The following is a 25,431-nucleotide window of genomic DNA, read 5'->3' as shown; positions in this document are numbered from 1 at the left end:
CAGGGACTCTTTGCTTTTGTCATTGTATCTGTAGAGACTAGCACAGAACTTGGCACACATATCATATATATTCAGTGATTGAGTCATTGGTTGATTAAACATGTAGAAAGTGGAAGGAAAATGCACCACACCAACACCAAACCATCCGTTCCAGCCATCTCTGAAGATCTTCTTCTATGTGCCCTTCCCATTCTTTGGGTGTGATCTGGGTACCTACAGATCAGGGATTGGGACTGAGAGGACCCTAGCTGAGAGGTCACAAATTATGCTGAGGGAAATCAAGCAAGGAGCAGCAAAAGAAAACAGTTTTCCCCTATTTAATCACCCACCAATTGGATCCTCAACAGCTAACTACCTTCAGTATTCAAGATCCTCTGTCTCATTTCTGTGCCAGGATATGGCCTGCCTCTCCAGCCTCATGTCTGATAACAACTCCTTATTCACAAATAATGAAGCACACAATCCAGAGAAGTTATGGTAAATCAAATTTGTATCTAAGCAGCATTATTATTAAATAAATTTTAAAGAACAGAATAAATTTAAATTTTACATATGCTCTCTCAAGCAGTGAGAGGGGATGGACTCATTGCCGCGAAGATCTAGAACTATGAGGGATTTCTGAGGCCATCTGGTCCATTTTACATTTTGCAAAAGAGGAAACAAACCCAGGGAGGTTAAGCAATTTGCCCAAGGTAGTAACTGTGAGAGGTAGGATTTGAACCAAACTCCTCCAACTCTGTTGTTGTTCATTTGTTTCAGTCGTGTCTGTCTCTTCATAACCTTATTTGGGGTTTTCTTGGCAAAGATACTGGAATGGTTTGCCATTTCCTTCAACTCATTTTACAGAAGAGAAAACAGAGGCAAACAGGGTTAAGTGACTTGCCCAGCCAGGGTCACACAGCTAGTAAGTGTCTGAGGCCCAAATGTGTACTGGAGCTGGCCAGAGCACTATCCTAATCCAATGGAATATCTAAAAATGCTGAAGCACCGTGCATTTAGCTGTTTCTTAATTCATGTTTAGTGTTAAACATTAAAAATTTTGCACCACCAATGGAAAATCTAAGAATTTCTCAACAACTAATGCAACTTTTAATGCCTAACGGATAAAACATCTTAACTATGGAATTTAAACATATCACAAATTTCACAGGTAAACTGTTTCATGTTAATCATTTTTAAGTCATCAAGTAGTATAATAAAATGAAGCACATGTAGTATAGAGTGGCTAAATCAAAAGGACCCAATGATTTGACTACAGGGAGTTTTTTGGACACATCTCAAAAGCACAGAAAGGAGTATACAAAACAGTGATCACAGAAGAGACTTTAAAAGTACTTCTCTGGACTAAAGAAATGGACAAAAGGAACAAAACACAGCTCCAAAGGGCAGTTGGATATTTTCATGGAGTGACTTTCATACTCAGTATCACAATAGGTGCTGGTATCTTCATAGCTCCCAAAGGGGTGCTGAAATATTCATCCCTTCATGTGGGCATCACACTAAGCATCTGGGTTGCTTGTGCAGTGGTGTCCATGATAAATGCCCTCACTTATGCTGAGTTAGGCACAACTTTCCCTCGAAGTGGAGCTCAATACTACTTCCTCAAAAGATCCCTGGGAGCTCCTTTTTTTTTCTTCTGCTTCTGGACCGATCTCTTTACAATACCAGCAGGAATGGCTACTCGAACCTTATTGCTGGCTGAATATGTTATTCAACCTTTCTATCCTGGGTGTTCTGCACCAACATTGCCCAAAAAATGCCTGGCTTTGGCCATTTTATGGTCTCTGGGAATCCTTGGTGTTCAAGGTGTTAAGAAAATAACTTGGTTTCAGACAATCAGCACAGCGATGAAAACAACAGTTCTCTGCTTTATTGCCCTAAATGGAGCTGTGTTGGTGATAAGAAAGGAGAATTTAATCAGGTTGGGGGATGCTTTCAGTTCCGAACTTCCTAATCTCTCTCAGATTCCAGAAGCCTTTTTCCAGGGATTATATGCATATTCAGGCTGGCAATCAATGGTTTCCATTGCAGGTAATTTTTTCCCCAAAATCTTTAGGGAAACATTTATCAAATGAATACATAGTCAAGCTACTAAAATAAGAGTTTTATACTGAAAAAGAAATTTTGTCTTGCTTAGAGGTTTGCATATTTTTATCTTGCTTTAGGGAAGGGATTCTTAATCTTTTTGTGCATGGACCCCTTTGGAAATCTGGTGATATCTATAGACCTCTTCTCAGAATCATGTTTTAAATGCAAAAAAAAAAAAGACTTAAAATTACAAAGGAAGCTGATTTACTGAAATACAGTCATCAAAACGCAAACAAAAAACAAGTTCACTGACCTCTGGTGAGGGTTCTACTTTATAGAATGTATGTGTGGAACATCATAGCTAATGTTCAATAAATATTTGTTGTTTGCTTGCTTATCTGTCTAGGTTTGGGTAATAAAAGATTTTCCTAACATATGCTAATACGTGGGGCATTCATGGGTAAAGTTCTGAGCCTAGAGTCAGGAAGACCCAAGTTTAAAGATGGCCTTAGATGCTTGCTAGCTGTGTGACCTTGCGTAAGTCATTTAACCTCCATTTGCCTCAGTTTTCTTAAGTATAAAATTAGGCTAATTATAGTATCTATATTCCAGGCTTGTTGTAAGGATCAAATGAGATAATATTTGCAAAGCATGTACATGCTTGGCACACAGTAGATGTTATATAAATGCTAGCTGACAATAATAATTTGTTAGCCACATACACATCTGTTCAGCACATATATTCACTGGTAAACTATTGGGTTGTATGAGAGATAGTGTGGCATAGTGGAGAGTGCTAAGCTTGGAGTCTGCAGAAATACAGGTTTTAAAATAGCCTCTGATATATACTAGGTAAGAATGGGACAAGTCACTTAACCTCAGTTTCCTTCTCTGTAAAATGAGGATAATAATACTTATAGTCCCTATCTCCCAGGAATGTGAAGTCCTCAGTTTCTTCATCTGTAAAATATGGGAAATTGACTTAATGACCTTTATGGCCCTTCTACCTTTATGTTTCTGTACTACTATCAGGTCTATATCCCAAGAAAGTCAATGACATAATTAAAGGTCCAACATATACCAAAATATTCAAAGTAACACTCTGTGACAAAAAACAAATGAACAAATAAACAAAACCTGAAAACAATATAGCTGTCCATCAATTGAATAATGGCTAGAAAAATTGTGTTACATGAATATAACAGAATTTTGTTGTGTGATAAGAAATAACAGATATAAGAACTCTGAGAAACAGGAAGATTTCAATGAACTAATACAAAGTGAAAAGTCAAAATAATGACTATAACAAGGTACATTAAAAGACCACTATAGGAAGTCAAATGCTGAAAAGTCATTAAAGGACCTGGGAAGAGATAATGAAACATTCAGCATGGCGGAGAAGTGAGTGACTACTAGAATAGAAGACATCGGCAGATATCATTGGCACAGTATACTACATTTTGGCTTAATCGATTTTTTTATTGTTGTAACAAAAAAGGTTTTAATCTGGAGAAGAATACAGACTTACCCCCAACCCCCAATAAATGTAAAGATATATAAAGACAAACGACATCAAGAAAAGATTTTAAAATAAGTACGTCTTTTGCCCCAATATGATCTTGGTGCCAATCAACAATATGAAAAAAAAAAATTAGAATACTTTAGCTCTTCTAACTACATTCAAGAAACTTAGTCATCCATTACCTTTTTTGGGGGGTGGTGATTGGCAGCTAAGGGGGTGAGAGAGGTTGGAACAGAAGGATAAGAGCAGTGCTCAAGAACATTTTTCATCCATTTAAAGGTGGCAGAAGAGATTTAAAACTACAGAAACAGGGCCTTGTGTTTTTCTCAATCTAAAGTACTCACGATATAATAGAAATGGGTAAATAAAATTAAATAAATGCAACAAAAGATTAAGGCGACTATTCACCATCTGAGAATCATACATTTTCTTTTCTGCTTCTATATTAGAATAGTCATAATAATAATAATTATTATGCTCTCTGCATAAAAGTGAGGGATGGTGTGTTCTGCTAGAATTACTACACAACTAGAGACATTTAATTTTATTATATAACATATACCATTCAACATGTAAAAACACATTATAGGACTAGCCAAAATTTGCATAAAGATACATGAAATGAAGAATAAGGTAATAGCAATGTATTATTATTAGTTCAAACTGCCAAGTATGAATAAAAATACAAATTAAAAGTGACTATTAAATAAAGTTAAAAGGTCAGCTATAATTATTACAAAATTCATTTAAATTATTATTTCTTTCTTCCAAGATAAAGCATTTTTCTCGCTTCATTTGATTTTTTTATCAGTATATGACATTTACAGTTTATAGTAGTCATTAGCAAAAGATCTAGAGCACGTACCTATTATATTACTTAATCACACCCATAAGACACTCATAAGTCAAATCCTAAAGCAAAAAGATCCCTCACACTAAAGTAACAAAAAGTGTGCCTAGAAGAAATGGGTATGGAGCAGAAAGAATGGCATTTTGATTTGAAGTATTACTTACAGACTTAGTTAAATGTTCATATAACTCAGGAGACCCATTTTGGCTAACTGATGCTACATGTAACCTTAGGCAATCTGTTTACCTGTCTGGACCTCAGTTCCCTCATATACAAAGTGAAGGGTTTGAGCTATTGTACCTTTCAGTTCTAACTTAAAATTAGAAGCAGATAGATGGCTAGCCCACTGGACTTGATGTTGGGAAGGCATGAGTTCAAATCCTATCTCAGATATTTATTAGCAATGTGACTGTGGACAAATCAGTTCACATCTGTCTGCCTCAATTTCTTCATCTGTAAAATAAGGACAATAAAAGCATCTACTTCACAGGTTATCGTAGGGATGAGATGAAAAAAGATAATACATGCAAAGTGTTTTGTAAAGTTTAAGACACTCTATTGATGTCATCTATTACTATTAAATCCTATGATAATACAGTAACAATTTTGCAAATAGGTAGCTATGTTATTCCTAAGATACCTATTTCCTCCACTGTCAAATGGATGACAGCCATTAGAGACATATCTCCTTATCAGAGAATTTTAATCATCAGGAGGTCCTTATTAATATGTGAATACACCAAGAGGAATGATTCTTTAAGACATTGTTAATTAGCCTAGAAGCAAGGAGGCAAGAGGAAGAACTTGGTTTAGATAGGGAAGTTGGGATTCAGGAAAAATGAGAGGGCACTGAAAATAGAGGTAAGAGAGTCCTAATGGTAGATATAGTCCATGTTACAATTTTGCCTATAGTTATGTAGCTGAAAATACTTGTTCAATAACTGTCAATGCATTCCTTTTTTTTTTTGCATGTGCACAAATGTTTGAAATAGTTCAAAAGAGGTTTTCAGAATCTTTTTAAAGAAGGGTATACTTTTGTAAACACTGTCAGTAATCCTTAGCAAAGCAATGTCTTTTCATTTAAAAATTAAATTAATATCTGAATTGTTGAAAATGCTAGAGAGCTCTGGTTAAATGAAAGTCCCAAAACATCAATGCCTTTGATTCACTGTGTAGAACATAAGATTCAGAACTGCTGGGTTGGTTAATAAATGATTTTTTGTTGGTTATACAAAGTCTACATTTTGTCCTGGATCTGTAGTGCTTCTATGTGATTCTGTGATTTTTAAAATATCTGAACCTGCAATTTTTTTTTTTGCTTTTTTGGTGAGGCGATCAGGATTAAGTGACTTGCCCAGGGTCACACAATTATCAAGTGTCAAGTATCTGAGGCCACATTTGAACTGTCTTCCTGACTCCAAGGTCAGAGCTCTATCCACTGTGCCACCTAGCTGCCCCATAAACCTGCAATTTCATTGATGTGGGTTTCTTCTAGTGTGTAGACTCCCTTCAAAGATTGACACCTCATAATATCTAGAATTTATATAATGCTTTAAGATGTGCAAAGTACACTACATGGTATCCTATTTAATCCTCATAACAACCCTGTGAGGTAGGTGCTGTTAATTATCCCAAGGTCACACAGCCAAGTGTCTAAGGAAGAACTAGACCTCAGTTTTTCTTGATTCCAAGTTCAGCACTCTATCTACCAAGCCACCTAGCTGCGTCTGTAATCAGACAGTCTGAGAGAGCTGTCAGGGGCACTAAGAGCTTAAATGACTTGTCTATGGTCATATAGATAATCATGTGTGTGAAGCAGGACTTTAAAACAGGTCTTGTTGATTCCAAAGCTGGCCTGCTATCTACTATGCCAAGTTGCTTCTCAGTAGTAACTGTGTACGTAGCAGCTGCGATACTAAATTTTAAAAAATCAGTAAATATTTATTAAATGCCTACTATGTACCAGGTACTGTACTAAGCATTGGCGATACAAATAAGAAAAAACATAGCCCCTTCCCTCAAGGACCTTACAATCTGATGGGGAAAGACAATACACAGAAGGAAAATGAAAGTTGGAGAGAGGGAAAGCCTGCTGGGGCATGGTGTTCAAGGAGCATGAACCTAGAACGGCTAGTGAGAAATGGAGAATTAAGCAGCTGGAAAATTCTGAGCCCTCTATAAAGGGAGGCTTTGGCAGGAAGTTTTTACCCCTTCCTCCAGCCCTCCAATCAGAGGGAGAGGCAGCTAAGGTTACTAAGAGGTTGTGGAGCAATCACCATGATGATGAAATTTCTGGTGATTAATTTATGCTGGGAAAATCCATGATACAATAACTAAACTCAACAATAATGAGGTAGATACCCCCAACACACGCTTACACCTGGGCAATTTGGCCACTTTTCTGCATAGTTACTTCTATCTGATTTTCTTGATGTTGTAATACAGCAGAAAGAGTATTGGTCTTGATGTCAGGGGATAAGCGTTCAAATTCTGCTGCTATTTTCCTCCCCCTTCCTTTATGAAAGACACTTATTTGGCAGAAAAATGGAGCTATCAGGTTACAAAAGAAAAGAGAAGCACTGAAGCATTTTTAAAAATACAGAGAAGAAAACGGATAAGGAGGACAACTTTGAAATTACATATACTCGAAAGGAAAAGTATGCTATTTGTAACAGAAATTCACAGTTTCATATATAATCATGTTTTTTGTTCTGCTTTGTATATGGGAATGCTCATTTTATTTGGTGTTTGTTAAGCTTAGAATAAAAATAAATACTTTTATTAAAAGCACCACCCTCACACAAATGTCACACAACTTTTCTTGACCTCAGTCTTCTTATATACGATGCAGAGTTGGATTAGAGGGGCCACTAAGGCCCATTCCTGCTCCAAATCTATGATTCTATGTTCCTAAAGCAGACCCTTACCGGTTCCTAACAAAAATGATACTGCAGCATTTCCTTAAAACTAAGAACCCAAGAGTGTCTCTTGTCACCTCGATTCTCCAGTCCGTGGGACTTCTTTTTAGCCAGTAAACCCTTGATCCCTGTATCAAATGGGGATAGATTTCTCCTACTACTATCACAGAAATTATACATTATTTCCAGCCTTACAAGGGTGGCTCAACATTAGGAAAACAATATAAATAATATCAAGAATAAATTCACCAGACAAAACTTAACAAGGCATTCCCTAGACACCACTTCCCTATATGCAGTCTCTCCCCCAAATAGAATGCTTTGTATTTGTATACCTAGCACTTAGCACAATGCTTGGTACAAAGTAAATGTTTAAGAAATGCTCTACTGTTTATTCATTAAAAACATAATTATATCAAGAGACGAAAGAAAAGCATCTGACAAAGTACAGCCAGTCAAACATTTGCTAAACCTAGGCCCTGTGCCAGGCACTGTATTAAACACCAAGGATACAAAGAAAGGCAAAAACAGTCCCTTCCCTCAATGAGTCTACATTGTAATGATAGAGACTACATGTAAATAGCATAGTACATAGAAGTTACATACTGAGTGGGTGAAAAGTAATTTCAGATGGAAAGACTTTAGCAGCTGGGGGACTAGGAAAAGCATTCTGAAGAAAGTGAAATTTGGGTTAAGACTTGAAAGAAGCCATGGAAAGTAAGAGGCAATGGTAAGGACAGAGTATTTCAGGCTTTAGGAGAGGCCATTACAAAGGCACAGAGACAGGAGATGGTATGTTGTATGCAGGGAACAGTAAGTTGGCTAGTACAGGTGGATCATAGAGAGTATGGAGGGGAGTTGAGCTCAAGAAGACAAGGAAGGTAACTAGCTCATTTATGCTAAAAAAACAAATGTACACACAGAGGGATATTTTATAATATGATAATATAATATGATAAAAAATCTAAATCTAGACAAAAACTTATGATTATATGCAATTGGGAAACACAAGATGCTTTCCCAATAAATATAGGACTAAAGCAGGGACATCCTCTTTATTTAACATAGTTTTAGAAATTCTAATAATAACAATAAAACAAGAGAAAGTAAAGGCATAAAAAGACAAAAAAGGATACAAAAGCTTACCGTTTTAGGAAGGGGGAAGGGGAGGAGGGAAGGAGAAAAATTTGGAGCTCAAAAAAATTTTTAAATGAATGTTAAAATTTGTTTTTACATGTAATTTGAAAAATAAAATACTATTTTTTAAAAAGATACAAACTATCCCAATTTGCTGATGATGTGATGATTTACTTAGAAAACCTCAAAAATCAGCAAAGAAGCTAACACTGAGACAATTAATAGCATAAATAATTTTCAGGGCACAAAATTAGCATATAAAAATAAAAAGAATTTCTATATAGCCATAAAATCCAAAAGGAACTAATAGAAGAGGAAGATACATTAAAAAATACTTTAAGGTACAAAAATGTCTGGGAGTCAATCTTTTAAGAAATAATAAAGATCTATATAACTACAATTATGAAATACTTCTTAAAGAAATAAAAAGCTAATGAAATAATTTGAGTTATTCTGTGCCTATTGTTGGACCTCACCAATATAATAAAAATGATGATATCAAAATTCAGTTACAGTTTTAGTGCTATCCCAATAAAACTACCAATAGGCATATTATGGAACTAGACAAAATAGCTTCTAAAAATTAATTTGAAGGAACAAAAGATCTAAAATCTCTAGAGAAAGCATGTAAAAGAAAGGTAGAGATAAGGGAATAGTATCTTCAGCACCCAGATTATACTATAAAGCCAGTAATTATCAAAAACTATTTGGTAGTAGTTAAAAATGGAAAAATAGATCAGTGAGACTAGAAAAGGAAGAATTTCTTAAAAATGAATTTACTAAATATTTGATAAAGTCAAGAGCATAAATTACTTGAATGAAAAACTCCTTCATTAACAAGAACTGCTGGGAAAACTGGAAAATTATTGGGTAAAAATTGTTTAGAATTTCACTAGACCCATAAAAAAATAAACACATAACCTAAATTTTAAGTGTAACACCATAAAATAATTATAAAATAAACAAATTGGGTACCTTCAATACCTATGACTAAGGAGAACTTTTTTTTTTAGTGAGGCAATTGGGGTTAAGTGACTTGCCCACAGTCACACAGCTAGGTAAGGAGAACATTTTGAAGAGATGGAAGCAATCAGAAAAGATCAAATAGATGATTCTGATTACATAATTGAAAAACATTCCCAAGCAAAATTAATTCAATTAGGATTAGATAGAAAGTTGCTGATTTAGTTTGTATAAATTATATATGTATGTATGTACATAATTAAATTTTTTAAAATTACATGAAACAACCATAAGATAATCAAAATTGGATGTTAAAAAATTAGAAAGAACAAGCACAGCTACAAAGAAGAGATGTGAGAAGATATCCTTACTCCATTTCTTTACAGATTTGGGAGATCCACAGGTTTACAACATTGCATATATTTTCCAACTTTTTTGTTATATTGGTTGGTTTTCCTGATTTTTTTCCCCTAAAAATAATATGTTACATGAGATGGAACTCTAGGAGGGGAGAAGAGGAAGAATACTGGGAGAAATTTTGGTGATGTTACAATAAAAAAAATCAATAAAATATTTTAAAATAAGCATAACAAAAATAAAATGCACTCATACATAAAAGCATAGGAAATATTGCTTAAATTGCTGATTAGAAGAGAAATACAAATCAAAACAACTTTAAAGCTTTATTTCATATCTAGCAAATTGTCAAAGATGACAAGAGATGGGAATAGTCAATGTTGAACAGGCTATGGAAAATATAGACACACTAATACACTGTTAGTAGAGTTATGAATTAGTCCAGTCATTCTGGAAAACAACTTGGAATTATGCTAAGAAAGTGAATAAAATCTATATACCCTTCAATCTACTCTTAGGCATTTGGTCCAAGAAAGTCAAAGATAGAAAGAAAAGTTTTAGATAAATAGATAGAGATAGTGATATAAAATCAGTCTAGTAAGTCAAGCTTTGTATTCAAATGCAATAGAATACTGATAGTTCATAAATTTAACTAAAATAATTTTACTTTCAATAGGATTAAAAGTATATAATTCACAAAAAACTACTCTCCTCTACATTCCCCAGAGAAGCAATACTGTATCAGAAAGATTTTCTACAGGGAAATGAGAACTCTGGAAAAAAGTAGGAACACTAATTCCCCATAGGTTGTGCTTTTAATTTACCTACTCCCCCTCTAAATAAGTCAACAAATTGTACAGAGAGTTTCCTTAAAGAGAAACCAGACTGAACAAAATTATTGTTGTTCCTACCACATCTCACCCCTTGGTAGACAGATCCAAAAAAATCTACCAAGGGACCTGCAACAACTTTACGCAATTCTGACCTTGAGGGAAAGCCTAGTATAAGCTGCACTGGAAGAAGAGTTTGATACAAATAATAAAAAGATAAGAATGTGAAGCAATATAAAAGTCTTTTTAAAACATGTAGTCCAAGCATTGGAGTAATAAGTGAGGCCATTCACAACACCTTTTCTTATATAAAACAACAATGATAAACAGAAGCAACACCAGGAACATCAGAGCCAGAGCACCTCTGACACAATCGCTGATCTCTACCATAGGTCAGAGTCCTTGTTAGAGCAAGATAGATAAAGTCATAACCTTTAATATGCTACCTGTCCAGAACGTGAGTATAATCAGAGACAAATGGGTTTCTCAGGGAGAGAACTTCACCCTGAGGAGTCCTCTGATTGGTGGAAGAGTCTTTGCCTGGGATAGCCATATCTTGAAGAGTCCTAATCATGCTGCTCACTTCATTTCCTGCTCACTCTCCAATTTGATCTACCTCTATACCTGCTGCTTTGAACCCATTCAAGTATCCTCTTCCCTCCCCTCACTTTCAACCCCTCCCCATTATGTTTTCTCTTCCCCTTTTGGTCTAAGCTCCTTGAGAGTAGGGACTATTTTGTTTTCTTGCTTTTTTATCCCTAGCTCAGAGGACAGTGTGTGGCACTTAGTAAGTAATTAAAAATAAATGTTCTACCTATCCATCCATCCATCCATCCATCCATCCTTCTGTCTATCTATCTATCTAGAAATTCTAACAGTCTGTGTTTCTCCAAGGAAGAATAAGGATCAAAGGACTTGCTAGAGCTGGTTGAGACCATAGCAGCCCAGACATCATGATGGCACCTAGCTATAGACTACACAACTAGAACTCATGTCTAATAGCATATTTTTAAGAATGCCTGTGCTTTAGAACAGGGGTGTCAGACACATAGCCCACAATACTCCTGAGTGTGGCCCAAACCAGATTAAAATATAATTGAGAAATATCTAACAAAATAAGTGAAAAATATAATAAAACGTAGATAACATTACACTTTAAAATTAAGTTAATATGCAGTTCACAAGGATCCTTACATATTTCGTGGGTCCCTAATTCTATTTGAGTTTGAAATTACTGCTTTAAAGAATCTGGGGTGAGGGATGTGAATACCTCCTCATGATAATAATTTCCGTTTTTAACAAGATTTAACTTGTCTACATACTGTGACTGGAAAGGTGTCATGGATAGAGAATTGGTCTCAGACTGAGGAAGACCTGGGATTCAAGTCCAGCCTCTGACACATAATGGCTGCTTGACTGTAGGCAGTGCTCTAAGAATATGAAATCACAAACGCAACAAAAATATATGACTACTTTCTTTCCTTTTCTTATACATCATAAGGAAATATCTTACAAATAGCATGTTTGGTAAAATATGCCCTTTATGATGAGTTACTTTCTCTATTTTAGGAGAAATAAAAAACCCGGCTAAGAATATTCCCAGATGCATATCCACTGCGCTTTCCTTGGTGACCATACTTTACCTTCTGGTTAATATTTCCTACCTGACTGTTCTAACTCCTGAGGAAATCATGGCTTCAGGTATGGTTCTAGGTAGCTTAGAGGAGCTCTCACAGTTGGACGTGATCTCTCCTTATTTTGTATTCTCATCATACCTTATTTATATTTTTTATGTAACTGATTTTTATCTTATAGTATAATTATTTGTGTATGTTGCTTATCTCTCTCACTAGATTGTAAACCCCTCAAAAGCTGGGACAAAGTTGTGTTTATCATAGCATGTTCCCTAGAACCTAGAACAGTGGCACACACATGTTTTATAAATGTTGAATGAATGCATATGTTAAAAGCTAAGAACTAAAGCAGATGAATGGGCACCAGCAGAAATTTTAAAAAGGAAGAAATGCCCAAAGTCATGTCCCAGACTCTCACACATCTGCCATTTAAAGCCTACATTCTTTACCTATGCTAATAAAGAGAGTCTAAGTTGAGGGGATCATGGGAACACCAAGGGAATTAGAGCTATAATGAAGTAACAAAAAGAACTTTATTAAGGCCATAGAAAACGATAAGTGGGGAAAACTTATGCTTCTAATGCAGGGGGTGGGGGGGGTGTGGATCTAGCACTTAAGCTCCTGATCATAAAGCCTAGTTTAACACAGATTTACTTTAATATAAAATACCTTTGCTCTTCTGAGGGTGTATCCCAAAGAAGAGGAAGTCACACTGAAGGAATGTGTGGTTTTCTACTACAAAGAGCATAAATGAAGTCATTGTAGAGTAAGAAGGAACTCTTGTGCTCTACAAATAACTTTCTTGTCATAACAGGTATTCATAAGGGATTGGAAGAGAAAGAGATGAATGAGAAAGGGGAGGGAGAAAGGAAAAACCAGGAGAGAATGATTGCCAATCTGGTGTACTTGTACATATATCATCTGACTCCTATCCTGGGTGGGGGGAGGGGAAGGGGTGGGCTTGGAAAGGTCCTAGAACAACCCTGCGGTGCTTTGCGCTACAGAAAGGGATGTAATTCTTGACTGAAAGATCTTTCAGCCCATGAAGGTGCCTATGGCATACGTGAAGGAGAAGTGATTTTAGAGTAGACGAGAGACTTTAGAGAAGGAGAAAGAAAAGTGGAGTTCTAAGAGAAATGAGTGAGAGAGAAGGCAAAAACTTTTGAATGGGAAACAGAAGCCTCTAATATCTTCTACAGGTGGCTCCCCAACATGCCCCTTGATGCTTAGCACCTGCACCCCATAATGAACTTCCCAAATAAGATCATTCTCTCCTTGAAATCTCATCCTTCAAGTCCAAGAGCCCACTTACTTTTGAGTACTCTATTGTCTACTCCAATCTGTATAATTTACCAATTGCTATTTACTGTTTGGTTGGATAAATGTGTTTGTTATCTGAGAGTATCTTTCATGGAGATAAGAAAGAGCTAAATAGTCTGAGAGTAAGTTGCTACTCTCTCCCCTTGGGGGGGGGCAAATGGCTTTTATTCTGAACACCCAATATGGATAGCTTCATATCCACTAACAATTAGAGAAATGTAAACTAAAACAACTCTGAGGTTCTACCTCACACCCATCAGATTAGCAAAGGTGACAAAAAAAGAAAATGATTAATGCTGAAGTGGCTATGGGAAACCAGGCATATTAATATTCTGTTGGTAGAGCAGTAAATTAGTCCAAGCATTCTGGAAAGCAATTTGGAAATATACCTCAAAAGTTTCTAAACTCTACGTATATCCTTAATCCAGTAATACCATTACCAAAGAAACCAAAGAAAAAGGGAAAAGACCCATAGGTACAAAAATATGTATAGCAATTCTGTTTTGTGGTGCTCATCATCATGGGGAAAAAAAGAGCAATTTTGGTGTATAAATGTAATGGAACATTATTGTGTCATGAAAAATGGTGAAAGGAATGCTTTTGGAGAAACATGGGAAGATCTGTATTACTTGATACAGATTGAAGTGAACAGAACCAGTAGAACAATGTATACAACAATAATACTGTAAAGACAAAGAACTTTGAAAGACTTAAGAACTCTAATCAACACAATAATCAACCACAATTTCACTGCACTCATAATGAAACATGCCACTCACTGTTGTCACATGACAAAGAGGTGATGGACAGAGACATACATTTTGGACATGGCCAATGTGAAAATTTGCTTTGTTTGACTATACATATTTGTTACAAGAGTTTCATTTTCCTTTCTTTTACAGTAGGGGATGAGGAACATGGAATGGAGAGAAAATAGATTTTTATTAAAGGAAAAAAGTAAATTTAATTCAAAAAACAAAAAAGAACATCACATCATTAAACTAAAAATATACATTACATATGTAAATCTACAAATATAAACTACAAATATATAATGTGTGGTCAATGTCTAGCCTAATACCCCTCTTGGGCATAGGAAAGCAAAGAAGTGATTGCCCAGCCACAGCTGTCTTACTTGCTCCCTTCCCCATTAGGCACCTGGAAGAGACTCCATAAAGGTAGACATTGAAATCTCCCTGAAGATGGAGTGGACCGGATCCCAGATCACATCTATCTAAATAAATATATCCCACAATTAGGGACACCCCAGTTTTCTGCATTTATAGGTTCAAAAGCTTAAACAAATGAGGCAACGTATACTGCACACAAATTCTACAAAATTTTGAGTCAATTTCATAATACAAGGAATATGCATCCAGAAAAAAAATTTCACTAGGAAATTTTGCATGTAAAACAATCAAATATCTCTCTGGTCATAATTTGGAAACCCACATTCAAAAAGGCCATGCCTGGTTTGTTTAGAATAATAAATTTAATGCAAAAACCTTGCAAAAAGGAGGGGGAAATCACCTCCTTTATTACTTGTTTCTTCTACTTCTCTTTTATTGATTGGCCAGAACAAGTAAAAGGGAAGAAGCTCTTCTCAAACTATGTAAGAATGAATTCAGAGAAGTTTGTTTATTGAAAAATTTCTCTCTCTCAAAGTGACTCTACATGAATTAAAAGTTATTTCCCTCCCTAAGTAGATCAAGGTCCTTCTGTGTGCAAAAAGACTCGGATAAAGATGACAGAAAACACTTTTAATAGCATTCATTCATTTTACACAAAAAAGAATAATCATATAAATCAATAAACTATTGGAAACTTTTCTCAGGAAGGAAGGAGGAGAGTACTTGATCTATTTCTGTTGCAGAAACAGTTAAGTTCCCTTCCAAAATGACTGGAAGTTTTGTCTGTTGTTTAATTTGGGGTTTTGATTATTTGTTTTTGTTTTTTTGCAATCTCTACATCATTCTCCTTCCCAGACTTGGTTCTCACTGAAGAACTTTCTACTGCTTCCCTATACATTATTTACTCATCTCTCACAGTCTCAACAATCCTGTAGTGCTGCCTGTTCTTACCACCACTTGAAGCAAACACTCAGGCCATAAAATGCTTCCAACTGCCTTTTGATCTATCTTAACTTCTAATCTCTAGTCTCAACTCCTGCACCACCCCAGCTATCTCCCATGGGGTGGTGCTTTCCCTTAGTTGGGACCACATCAAACTCAGTGCTTTCCCAATAATGGAGGAGGTACATACATCTCTGACCACCTAAGGATGAAAATTCTTCTCTGTTTCTCCTTTCTTTTTGCTGCAAACCACAGAAGTCTTATGGAGGGAGGGGGAGAAGGTTCCCTTGATCATTGGTGATACTAAATGACACCACATGTTGAGTGTGGAAGATCTAAGTTCAGGGATTGTGGGACCATCAGGCCAGCAATATCTACAGCAAAGTAGAAAAAAAGAACTTTATTAAAGCAATAGAAAAAGAGTAAGGACTGGAAGAAACGTCCATTTCTAACAGCAGAAGGAAAGTTCTACCCCAATCAAATCATGATGCTAGTAGGGTCTGAGCACAACTATATCAAGAAAAGTGGAACTCAACAGTAGGAACTCAAGTCAGAACTAAATAGGGTCTAACCACTCTATCCAAAAGTACATGAAGGGGAAATGCCTGGTCCAAGCACAAAACCTCAAATCAGCTTTGTTTATTTGTTGGATTTGGTCATATGAGTAAAGAGGAGAAGGCGTCAAAAGCTGTGAAGACATATTATAAGACAAGAAATACCCAAAAGGTAAACCCCAAAGAAGAGAGTAATTGTACAATAGCTTTAAACAGAAACTCAGAGGAAGAAATGGCTTGGGAATAAGAACTATCAGAGTCCTGGAAAAAATGAAGTAGGAAATAAAATATGGAATCATAAGCAAAATATGTGCTCTGGAGGAAAGAACCAGGAAGAAAATATATATCTTAAGATAAAAGGTAGAAAATTTTGCCTATAACTGACTCTGTGAAAATAAGAATAGACCATGAAAAACTAAATCTTAGAACAAAAAAAAAGAAGAAAAAATAGAAGAAAATGTAAAGTGTCTACTATCAAAAACAACTGACCTGGAAAACATGTTAAGCATCATCAAGTACTTTCCCAAAACCATGACCAAAAAGCACCTGTATACCAATATTCAAGAAATCATAAATAAGAACTATACAGATTTACTAAAACCAGAGGGCAACTGAAACTACAAAAAAAAATCTATCATTCACAGGGCAGGTAAGTAGCACAGTGGATTAGAGTTCCCACTCCAAACTTGTTTTCTACAAAAACCTGAATATTTGTAATTTAAGTTTTATTCCCTTTCTAATATTTTGCTGGTAGAAAAAACATATGCTAGTTTTCCTTAGAAAAGGGATAAATTTTTAAAGTTATTTCTCATTTTTTAAAGGAATTTTAGGCAGGAAAGTACATCTAGAAAGGCTATTCATTCGATTTTATGTCTATTCATCTAACATAGGAAGCAGAATGATAATGAGTATAGACAGTGATAATTTAGGTCCAAAATTAGAAATGAGATAATCATGTCATTCGATAGTGAACAAAAGGTTTACGCACAAAAAAAAAAGATAGTCAACAAATACATAACACTTAGCATGGTTGCATTAGACCCCTTACGTACACAGAGAAACTGTTAGCAGAGCAAGATGTGTTGGGACTGAATCTGAAGGGCCTGACTCCAGGTGGGGGAAGGGGAGGAAGAGAGGGATCATTTTGTGCCCTTAAGCAACCAGGAACCAGTCAATATGGCTTAAGGTCATCAGGAGACCAAGTCAATTTAGAGAAGACTTGAGCCTAACCTTTTAGGTCAGTCAAGTCCTGGGAACAGTCACCTTGCCTTTTTCAGGGAAAGAAATAGCCTCACAGAGCTAGGTACCCCAGTAGATACTGGTACTCCCTCCTGGTTCTCCTACCTGACTACTCCTCTGTCTCCTTTGCTGGATCCTCTTCTACATCACACCCCTAACTGCAGGTATCTCCCAGAGTTCTGGCCTGGGCCTTCTTTTCTTCTCCCTCTACACTACTTCACTTGGTGATCTCATCATCTCCCATGGATTTAATTACCATCACTAAGCTGATGATTCTCAAATCTACCAGTCCTGCTCAAGACTCTCTGCTGACCTCTAATCTTGTATCTCCAACTGCTTTTCAGACATTGTGAACTGGATGTCCAGTAGACATCTTTAACTCAATATGTCCAAAATAGAACTCATTGTTTTCCCCGCAACCCTCCCTCCTTCTAACCCTTCCTACTGCTGTAGAGGGCAGCAACATCATTCCAGTTCCTGAGGCTTAAAACTTAGGAGTCATCTTGTATTCCTCACTATCTTTCACCTCCCATATTCAATCTCTTGCTGAGGCCTATCAATTTCACCTTTGTGACATCTCTCCAATTCTCCAATATGCCCTCTTCTCTCCTCTAACACTGCCATCACTCTGGTGCGGACCCTTGACACCTCACTCCCAGTAATAGCCTATTAATGGGTGAGCCTGCTTCAAGTTTTTGCTTGCTCCAATCTATCCTTCATTCAGACAATGAAATGATTTTCTTAAAGCACAGGTTGAACTGTGTCAAATTCCTACTCAATAAACTCCAGTGACTTCCTATTGCCTCTAGGAGCAAATATAAAATGCTCTGTTAGGCATTCAAAGCCCTTCATAACCTAGCCCCCTCCTACTTTTCCAATCTTCTTATACCTTACTCCCAAAGACCTCTCTTCCATCCAGTGACATTAACTTCCTGACTATTCCACAAACAAGACATTCTATCTCATGGTTCTGGGTGTATTCTCTGGCTCTCTCTCCTCCACTATACCTATTAACCTCCCTAAAATTCTTTAATTTCCAACCAAAATCCTTTCTTTTACTGGAAGCTTTCCCCAACCTATCTTAATTCTAGGGCCTTCCCTCTATTAATTACTTCCTATTAAACCTCTATATAGCTTACTTTGTATATATTTGTTTGCATGTTGTCTCTGCCATTAGATTGTAAGCTCCTTGGGGACAGGGACTGTCTTTTGCCTCTTTCTGTATCCCCAGCACTTAAAACAGTCCCTGACATATAGTAGGACCTTAATTAATGTTTATTGATTGATGGATTGATTGATCCCTTCACAATTCATCCAAGCAATGCTTTCCTTTATATGATGATGAGACATTGGAAAAGGATTTCTGTGGAGAAAATGCTCCACTGAGGGTTAAATTCAAGGTTCTGAGCACCAGGTAAGTGAAGGCAGCATTGTTTTCATGAAATATCTTTCTTTAGAAAATTCATTCAGCCTATTTCCAGAAGGCTAAGTAGAGGTCACAAAACAAAGCTTATAGTTCTAGAAATAGTTAGGTTTATGCACTTATGTTATTTAGTTTAAAATCATAAGGTGAATTCACAGAATGAAGTGATTGAAATGAGAATGTTGCTTCTGCTTTATCACTTATGTGTATAATGTAAAATGTTTAAAAATGTTTTTTATTTAGTTGGTATAGGGCAGTAGTGTCAAACTCAAATAGAAACAGGGCCACTAACCCATACACAAGGATATCTGTGGGTCACATACTGACTTATTTTTAAATGTAATAGTATCTATGTTTCATTGTAGTTTTATTTATTTTATTATATATTTCCCTACATTTTATTCTTGTTCAAGAGTACTGTGGTCCCCATGTAGACAGGTTTGACCCCTCTGGTATAAGAAACTCCCATTATGGAAACTGCCTCTACTAATGTAGATTGGCACCTACTCTGCAATTTATAATCTCAGAGAATTTTGCCCCCATGAGTTTTTAACGGATGCCCAGACAACTGGAGCTGATGGGTATCTAATTCTGGGTTTAAAAGGGGATTAATCAAAGTGGTACTTTGGGAAGATTATCAGGTGACTGAGTTGATTGGAAGAGGAGGGTCCAAGGTGAAGGGTTCTACTCAGAAAGCTACTGTAATAATTTAGGTGTCAGATAATTAAGGGATGGACTAGGATGGTGGCAATGGAAGTGACAAAAGCTAGAGATCATCCTAGCCCCATTCTCATTGTCTCTTGCCTAGTGCATTGTAAGAGCCTACTAACCTCCTTGCCTCTATTCTTCCTTTCCAAATCCATCCTTGACACTGCTGCCTAAATCATCTTAACACACATTTCAGTTCCCGTTATATCATTCCACAAACATTTATTGCTGTGGGCTCTAGTATTGCCAGGATTCTGCTTGGATTCTGCTGAGATTCCTTGGATTTGGGAACAACAAATCATTCTTATTCCACATAAATCCACTCCCTTTCCCTCATTCCAACTGCAGTCCCAGCTTGTCCTCCTTCTCTACTGATGGCCCTTTGTTTTATAAACTTTCTGATTCTCAAAAGATATGCCATAAAATCATAGTCCCCACCTTCTGGCATAATCATTCTGGGCTCAAACAGCCTTTAAGAAATGAAGTCTTGGGGAAAAAAATCAAAAACAAAACCAAAAACAACAACAACAAAAATCAAAATAGAAATGAAGTCTTGGGAACAATTGATGTTCCCTGAATCCTAGCATTATGAGAAATGCTGTTAGATCAGAATGAAGTCCATTGCCTAAGACTTGCCCCCATTCTAGAAAAATAATGCAATATTTATCATTGTTCATTTTGCAATTATGATTATTATTCACTTTATAATTAAAAAATAACAAAGCTGATTTGGGGACTTTTCAAATCACAGAGCAAATTAGGAAGAATCAGGGAGTTGTTACTGTATCTATAAATATCTCAAATGTAAAGCAATGTACAATATCTACTTCTTACAGAAAATTACACTATATTTAGTAAACCTACTTTATGATGTCATATACTTGTGTCAATCATTACTTTTTAGCAAGATTTGACCTTCTGATGAAACGTTCTTATTTTGAATCAGTCATATTCTGAGTGATATTTTCCATGTGTTTTTTAATAGATGCTGTTGCAATGACATGGGCTGATAGAGTAATTCCCTCCTACCAGTGGATCATTTCCATAGGTGTTTCTACTTCAATTCTCAGCGGCCTTTTGGCCAGTATATTTTCATCATCAAGACTATGGTATTGTGCAAGCCAAGAGGGACAGATGCCTTTGTTATTCTCTATGCTTAACACTCACTCCAGCCCAGCTTTAGCAGTGATTCAGACAATCATCCTTGCATCAATTATGATTTTTCCCTCAGACTTAATCCGATTGATAAACCTTATAGGCTTTTCGGGATCAATTGAATTTGGATTGACCATGATAGGTCTAATTAAATTGAGATACCAGGAACCCAATTTACCTAGACCTTTTAAGGTAAGGAAAGTATGAGTTTTCTGTTCTTTCTCTATATATAATTCTTGGGCATATTTAATATTTGGCAAAAGGTAAATTCTTCCAAACCTTTGTAGACCAATTTAATGATCATATTGCCTGGATCCTCATCTTTTGGTTTATTGGCATGCACACTGCATGGGTCATATTTAACATGAGGGGCAAAGAGCTTAGTAAAAGATCCAAAATAGATGATACTCTGAGTACTGCTGGGTTGGGCACAAACAGACAATGGTTGTTGAAAAAGAAAGCAGATATATTCATTTATCTCTGCTTCCCACACTTGTAGAAGCATCCTACTAATCACCCAGGTTCTTAATTTCTAAGTAATCCTTGATGTTTGCCTTTCTCTCATCCTCTCAAATAACTGGCAAACCCTATCAATTCTACCTACAAAACATCTAATAGCCAACCCCTAATTCAAGCTCTTGTCCTCTCTCACCTGGACTATTTAAATATCATCCTAATGGGTCCCTAAAGGGCAGCTAGGTGGCCCAAGTGGATATAGTGCCAGGCCTGGAGTCAGGAAGACCTGACTCAAATCCAGCCTCAGACACTTACTAGCTGTGTGACCCTGGGTAAGTCACTTAACCCTGTGTGCCTCAGTTTCCTCATCTGTAAAATGAGCTGGAGAAGGAAATGGCAAACTACTACAGTATCTTTGTCAAGAAAACCCCAGCTGGGGTCATAGAGAGTTGAACACTCCTAAAATGACTCAATAACAACAGTAATGTGCCCCTGTTTCCAATTTTTCCCCTTTCCATTCTTTCTTCCATTCAGCTGCCAGAACAATCTGAATAACACAAAGGTCTGATCATCACACACACACACACACACACACACACACACACACACACACACACAATCTCTATCGCTTCCCTGTTACCTCCAGGGTGGAGCCCTCCACATTCTGGCTCTAACCCACCTATCCAGACTTAATTGATATTACTTTCCTTCACATAGTCTACATTCCTGCCAAACTGTTTTATTTGCCATTTCTCAAATTCCCTCTGCCATCTACAAGCTGTGGTATACCCTGATTGCTAATGACCTTCCTCTTTACCTTTGCCTATTAGAATCCTTAGCTTCCTAAAACTTAGCTCAGGTGCCTCCTACTAGGCAAATCCTTTCCTGATCTTCCCAATTGTTACTGCTTTCTATTTTCTCAGCTTATTTTATTTTTAATAACGTGTATACATGTTGTTCCCTGAGTAGAATATAAGCTTCTTTAGGGCAGGGGTGTTTGTCTTTGTATCCCCAGTGTCTTGTATATATTAGGCACTTAATAAATTTCTTTATAAATATAGTTAGGCACTTAATAAATGTTGAGTTGGAGGATAAAAAACCAAGCCCACTAAAGATAAATAGCTTTTCACTCCATTTTTATCCATCCAGGAGTGGAGTATTTTATTTTTAAGATATTTTATTTCTCCCCCAATTACATGTTAAAACAATTTTAATCATTTTTTAAAAGTTTTGAGTTCCAAATTCTATCCCTCCTTCCCTTCCTCCCCTCTTTCTTCCTGAGATGGTAAGCAATCAAATATAGGTTATATTTGTGCAATCACTATAATATTTCCATATTAGTAATTTTGTATAAGAAGACTTGAATAAAAGAAAAAGAATGAAAGAAAAAATGAAAAATAGCATGCTTCAGTCTGTATTCAAACAATATCAGTTCTTTCTCTGGAGGTGGACAATATGCTTCATCATTAGTCCTTTGGGATTTTCTTGGATCATTGTATTACTGAAAATAGCTGAGTTCTTCATCGAACAATATTGCTGTTACTGTGTATAACATTCTCCTGGTTTTCTATTCACTTCACTTTGCATCAATTCATGTATGTCTTTCCTAGTTTTTCTGAAATCAGCCTGCTTGTCATTTCTTATAGCACAATAATATTCCATTACAATCATATACCACAGCTTGTTTAGCCATTCCCCAATGATGGGCATCCCTTCAATTTCCAATTCTTAGCCAACACAAAAAGAGCTACTGTATTTTTGTATATATAGGTCTTCCTTTTCCTTTTTTTTTTTTTGATGTCTTTGGAAAATAGACCTAGCAGTAGTTTTGCTGGATCAAAGGGTATACACAGTTTTCCAGCCCTTTGAGCAGTGTTCCAAATTGCTCAATGAGGGGTATTTTTAAAATATTATATGGTAATTATGTAAGAAGCTTAATAGAAATTAACTGTATTGAATTTCAGCCTAAGTGTTATTCTTGTGGATAAGGCTTCCACCCTTATTCCCAGCGGAACCTTAATCAAAGCACTATCTTCTGTTTTGGAAGTCATAATGTGGAAGGTGGAGAAATATATTAGGTTGTGGTAATCAAACTTCCCAAAGTAGGGAAGCATGCAGGAATGAGATGTGAGGCAAAACAGAGCCTCTACATCTGCACTTTCTTGAGCCATTTCTCCCCCTATGAGATGCTTCCTGTCTCCAGCATGTTTTATACTGAAAAAGAAAAGGGATGTATTGGTCATTTTGCATCTAAGTCATTGGACAATACTGATAACGACAGTCCTTTCCTTTCCTATCCAAGATAGGAACATAGATAAAATGTACCAACTAATTCTTCAAAACAGAAATGCTTGTCCTATTTTAATATAGTAAGTCAGAAATGATAAATAATTATTATTTTACATCAAAGCTGCTGAAGAATAATCCTGATTCTTTGGAGATCTTAGGAATAGCATTTTTTTTTAAAACGAACATGTCACATGAACTGATGGAGAAAGATGGAAGTTGGGAAAACTCTGTTCTACTCTGAATTCTCTTATTTTATAAGTATCTTGGTTTCTGTTTACTAATTTTCCTAAATGTGGAACTGAAAATGACATTCACATATTTTAAAGTTATAGGATCATGGATTTAGAGCCAAGAGGGACTTCAAAAACAATCTAGTCCAATCTCCTTGTTTTATAAATGGGGAAACTGAGATCCAGAGAAGTTAAGTAAAATTACTCAAGATCACACAGGTGGTATTATGATCATTCCCTCTGATCTTGAGAAATGCTCAGGAAGAAAAAAAAATTGTTTTTAAAATTCCTTGCCCTAGCCTCTAAACAGGCAAAGTTTAGTCATATCTAATTTTATTTTTCTTTTCATCCTCAGGTACATTTATTATTTGCATTGGGAACATTCATTATGACTTTCCTCTTGGTTTTGATTCCAATTATCCAGTCTCCGAAGATGTACCATATTTATGTGCTTTTCTTTATTCTATCAGGCTTTTTGTTATATCTGGTTTTTGTATACTTCAAGTTTTGTTTTGGTTGGTTTAATGAAGTCACTTGCTATTTGCAATTGCTATTGAATATTTCACCCCCAGATGAACCTGAGGAATATATATCAAAAGAAATAACTTTACCAAAAAAGTGTTCTGAAGTTTCAACAAAAATATAATGAAGATTAAACACTTGCTTTTTCCTTGTTTTTGTTCAAAAACACTTATTGAAAAAATGATTTATTAAAGTACTTTTTGGAGCTATCTACAGCTCTTTATGTGGGTCAAACAATGCATGATCCATGAAAACCACAACAATCCATCTATTACTTGGAATGGGAGTCCACCAGATCTCTTCCTAAAAGAAGTAAAATAGTACCACATGTGGTATCATTACATTACCATCACACCTTTCCTTCCTCAGTCTACCCCTCTTCTGAACTTCCCTATTTTTGTTGAGGGCACCATTATTCTTCCAGGCTATCACAATCACAGTGGCATCTTCAATTCTTCATTCTCCCTCACCCTATATATCCAATCATTTCATAAATCCTGTTGGTTCTATCTTCCCATCTTTGAAATCTGGCCCCTTTTCTCTATCCACAGGGCCAGTTCAGACCTTCATAACCTGTCACCTTTAGTATTAAAATAGCGTCCTTTTTGGTTTCTCTTCCCTATGTCTCTCTTTTGTTGGTCTATCTTCCCACCTTTGAAATCTGGCCCCTTTTTCTCTATCCACAGAGCCAACTCAGACCCTCATCACCTGTCACCTTTAATACTAAAATAGCATCCTTTCCGGTTTCTCTTCCCTATGTCTCTCTTCTTACCTATGTTCCACACAGCTGCCAAAAGGATTTTTCTAAAGCACAGGTCTGATTATGTCACTCACCCACCTCCTCACCCATGCTCAATAAACTTCAGTAGCTACCTATTGACTTTACCATCAAATATTATCTCACCTTTATCTTATCCTTTTAAAATTTCTAGTTTATGTTGTTATTTGTCCTTTCTCGAAGAGGACTATGACATCATGGAGGTGATGCCATGACATACAAGTGAATTGGATTTTAATAAGGGAGGTCTGTGCAAAGTCACCAGTCTCACTTTCTCCTCAGGAGCCATCTGGATCCAGTGGCTAGATACACATCAGGATGACTGGAGATGGCCCCGAAGACCTTGACCCTTTAAAGCCAAGGTCCTTAGTAGGTCTCAGTTTGAGTGAGGCAACACCTGCCCATTCAGTGATCAAGGTTAGGCCAAAAAAAAAAAATGAGGCAAA

The 25,431-nt window shown here is 36.3% G+C and overlaps 1 protein-coding gene across 1 annotated transcript; it reads left to right on the top strand.

The window, feature by feature from the left end:
* Positions 1-1,243: 1,243 nt before the first annotated feature.
* On the top strand, positions 1,244-24,405 carry SLC7A13 (solute carrier family 7 member 13). Its single transcript, XM_020995745.2, has 4 exons — positions 1,244-2,031; positions 12,175-12,306; positions 20,541-20,902; positions 24,041-24,405. The coding sequence occupies exons 1-4, from the start codon at positions 1,353-1,355 to the stop codon at positions 24,329-24,331; spliced, it is 1,464 nt and encodes a 487-aa protein (XP_020851404.1). The 5' UTR covers positions 1,244-1,352; the 3' UTR covers positions 24,332-24,405.
* The last annotated feature ends 1,026 nt before the right edge of the window (positions 24,406-25,431 follow it).

This window comes from Phascolarctos cinereus, unplaced genomic scaffold (assembly GCF_003287225.1).
Source record: "Phascolarctos cinereus isolate Bilbo 61053 unplaced genomic scaffold, phaCin_HiC Scaffold_4;HRSCAF=312, whole genome shotgun sequence".
Lineage (NCBI taxonomy): Eukaryota > Metazoa > Chordata > Mammalia > Diprotodontia > Phascolarctidae > Phascolarctos > Phascolarctos cinereus.
Note: the sequence above shows the minus strand (reverse complement) of the source record. Positions and strands in the feature narration are given on the sequence as shown.

Bases quoted from the DNA above. Each gene is read 5' to 3' on its own strand.
- SLC7A13 (XM_020995745.2), top strand. From the start codon at position 1,353: ATGGACAAAAGGAACAAAACACAGCTCCAAAGGGCAGTTGGATATTTT. The intron at 2,032-12,174 runs GTAATTTTTTCC...TCTCTATTTTAG, and splicing joins ATCAATGGTTTCCATTGCAG to GAGAAATAAAAAACCCGGCT. The intron at 20,903-24,040 runs GTAAGGAAAGTA...TTTCATCCTCAG, and splicing joins ATTTACCTAGACCTTTTAAG to GTACATTTATTATTTGCATT.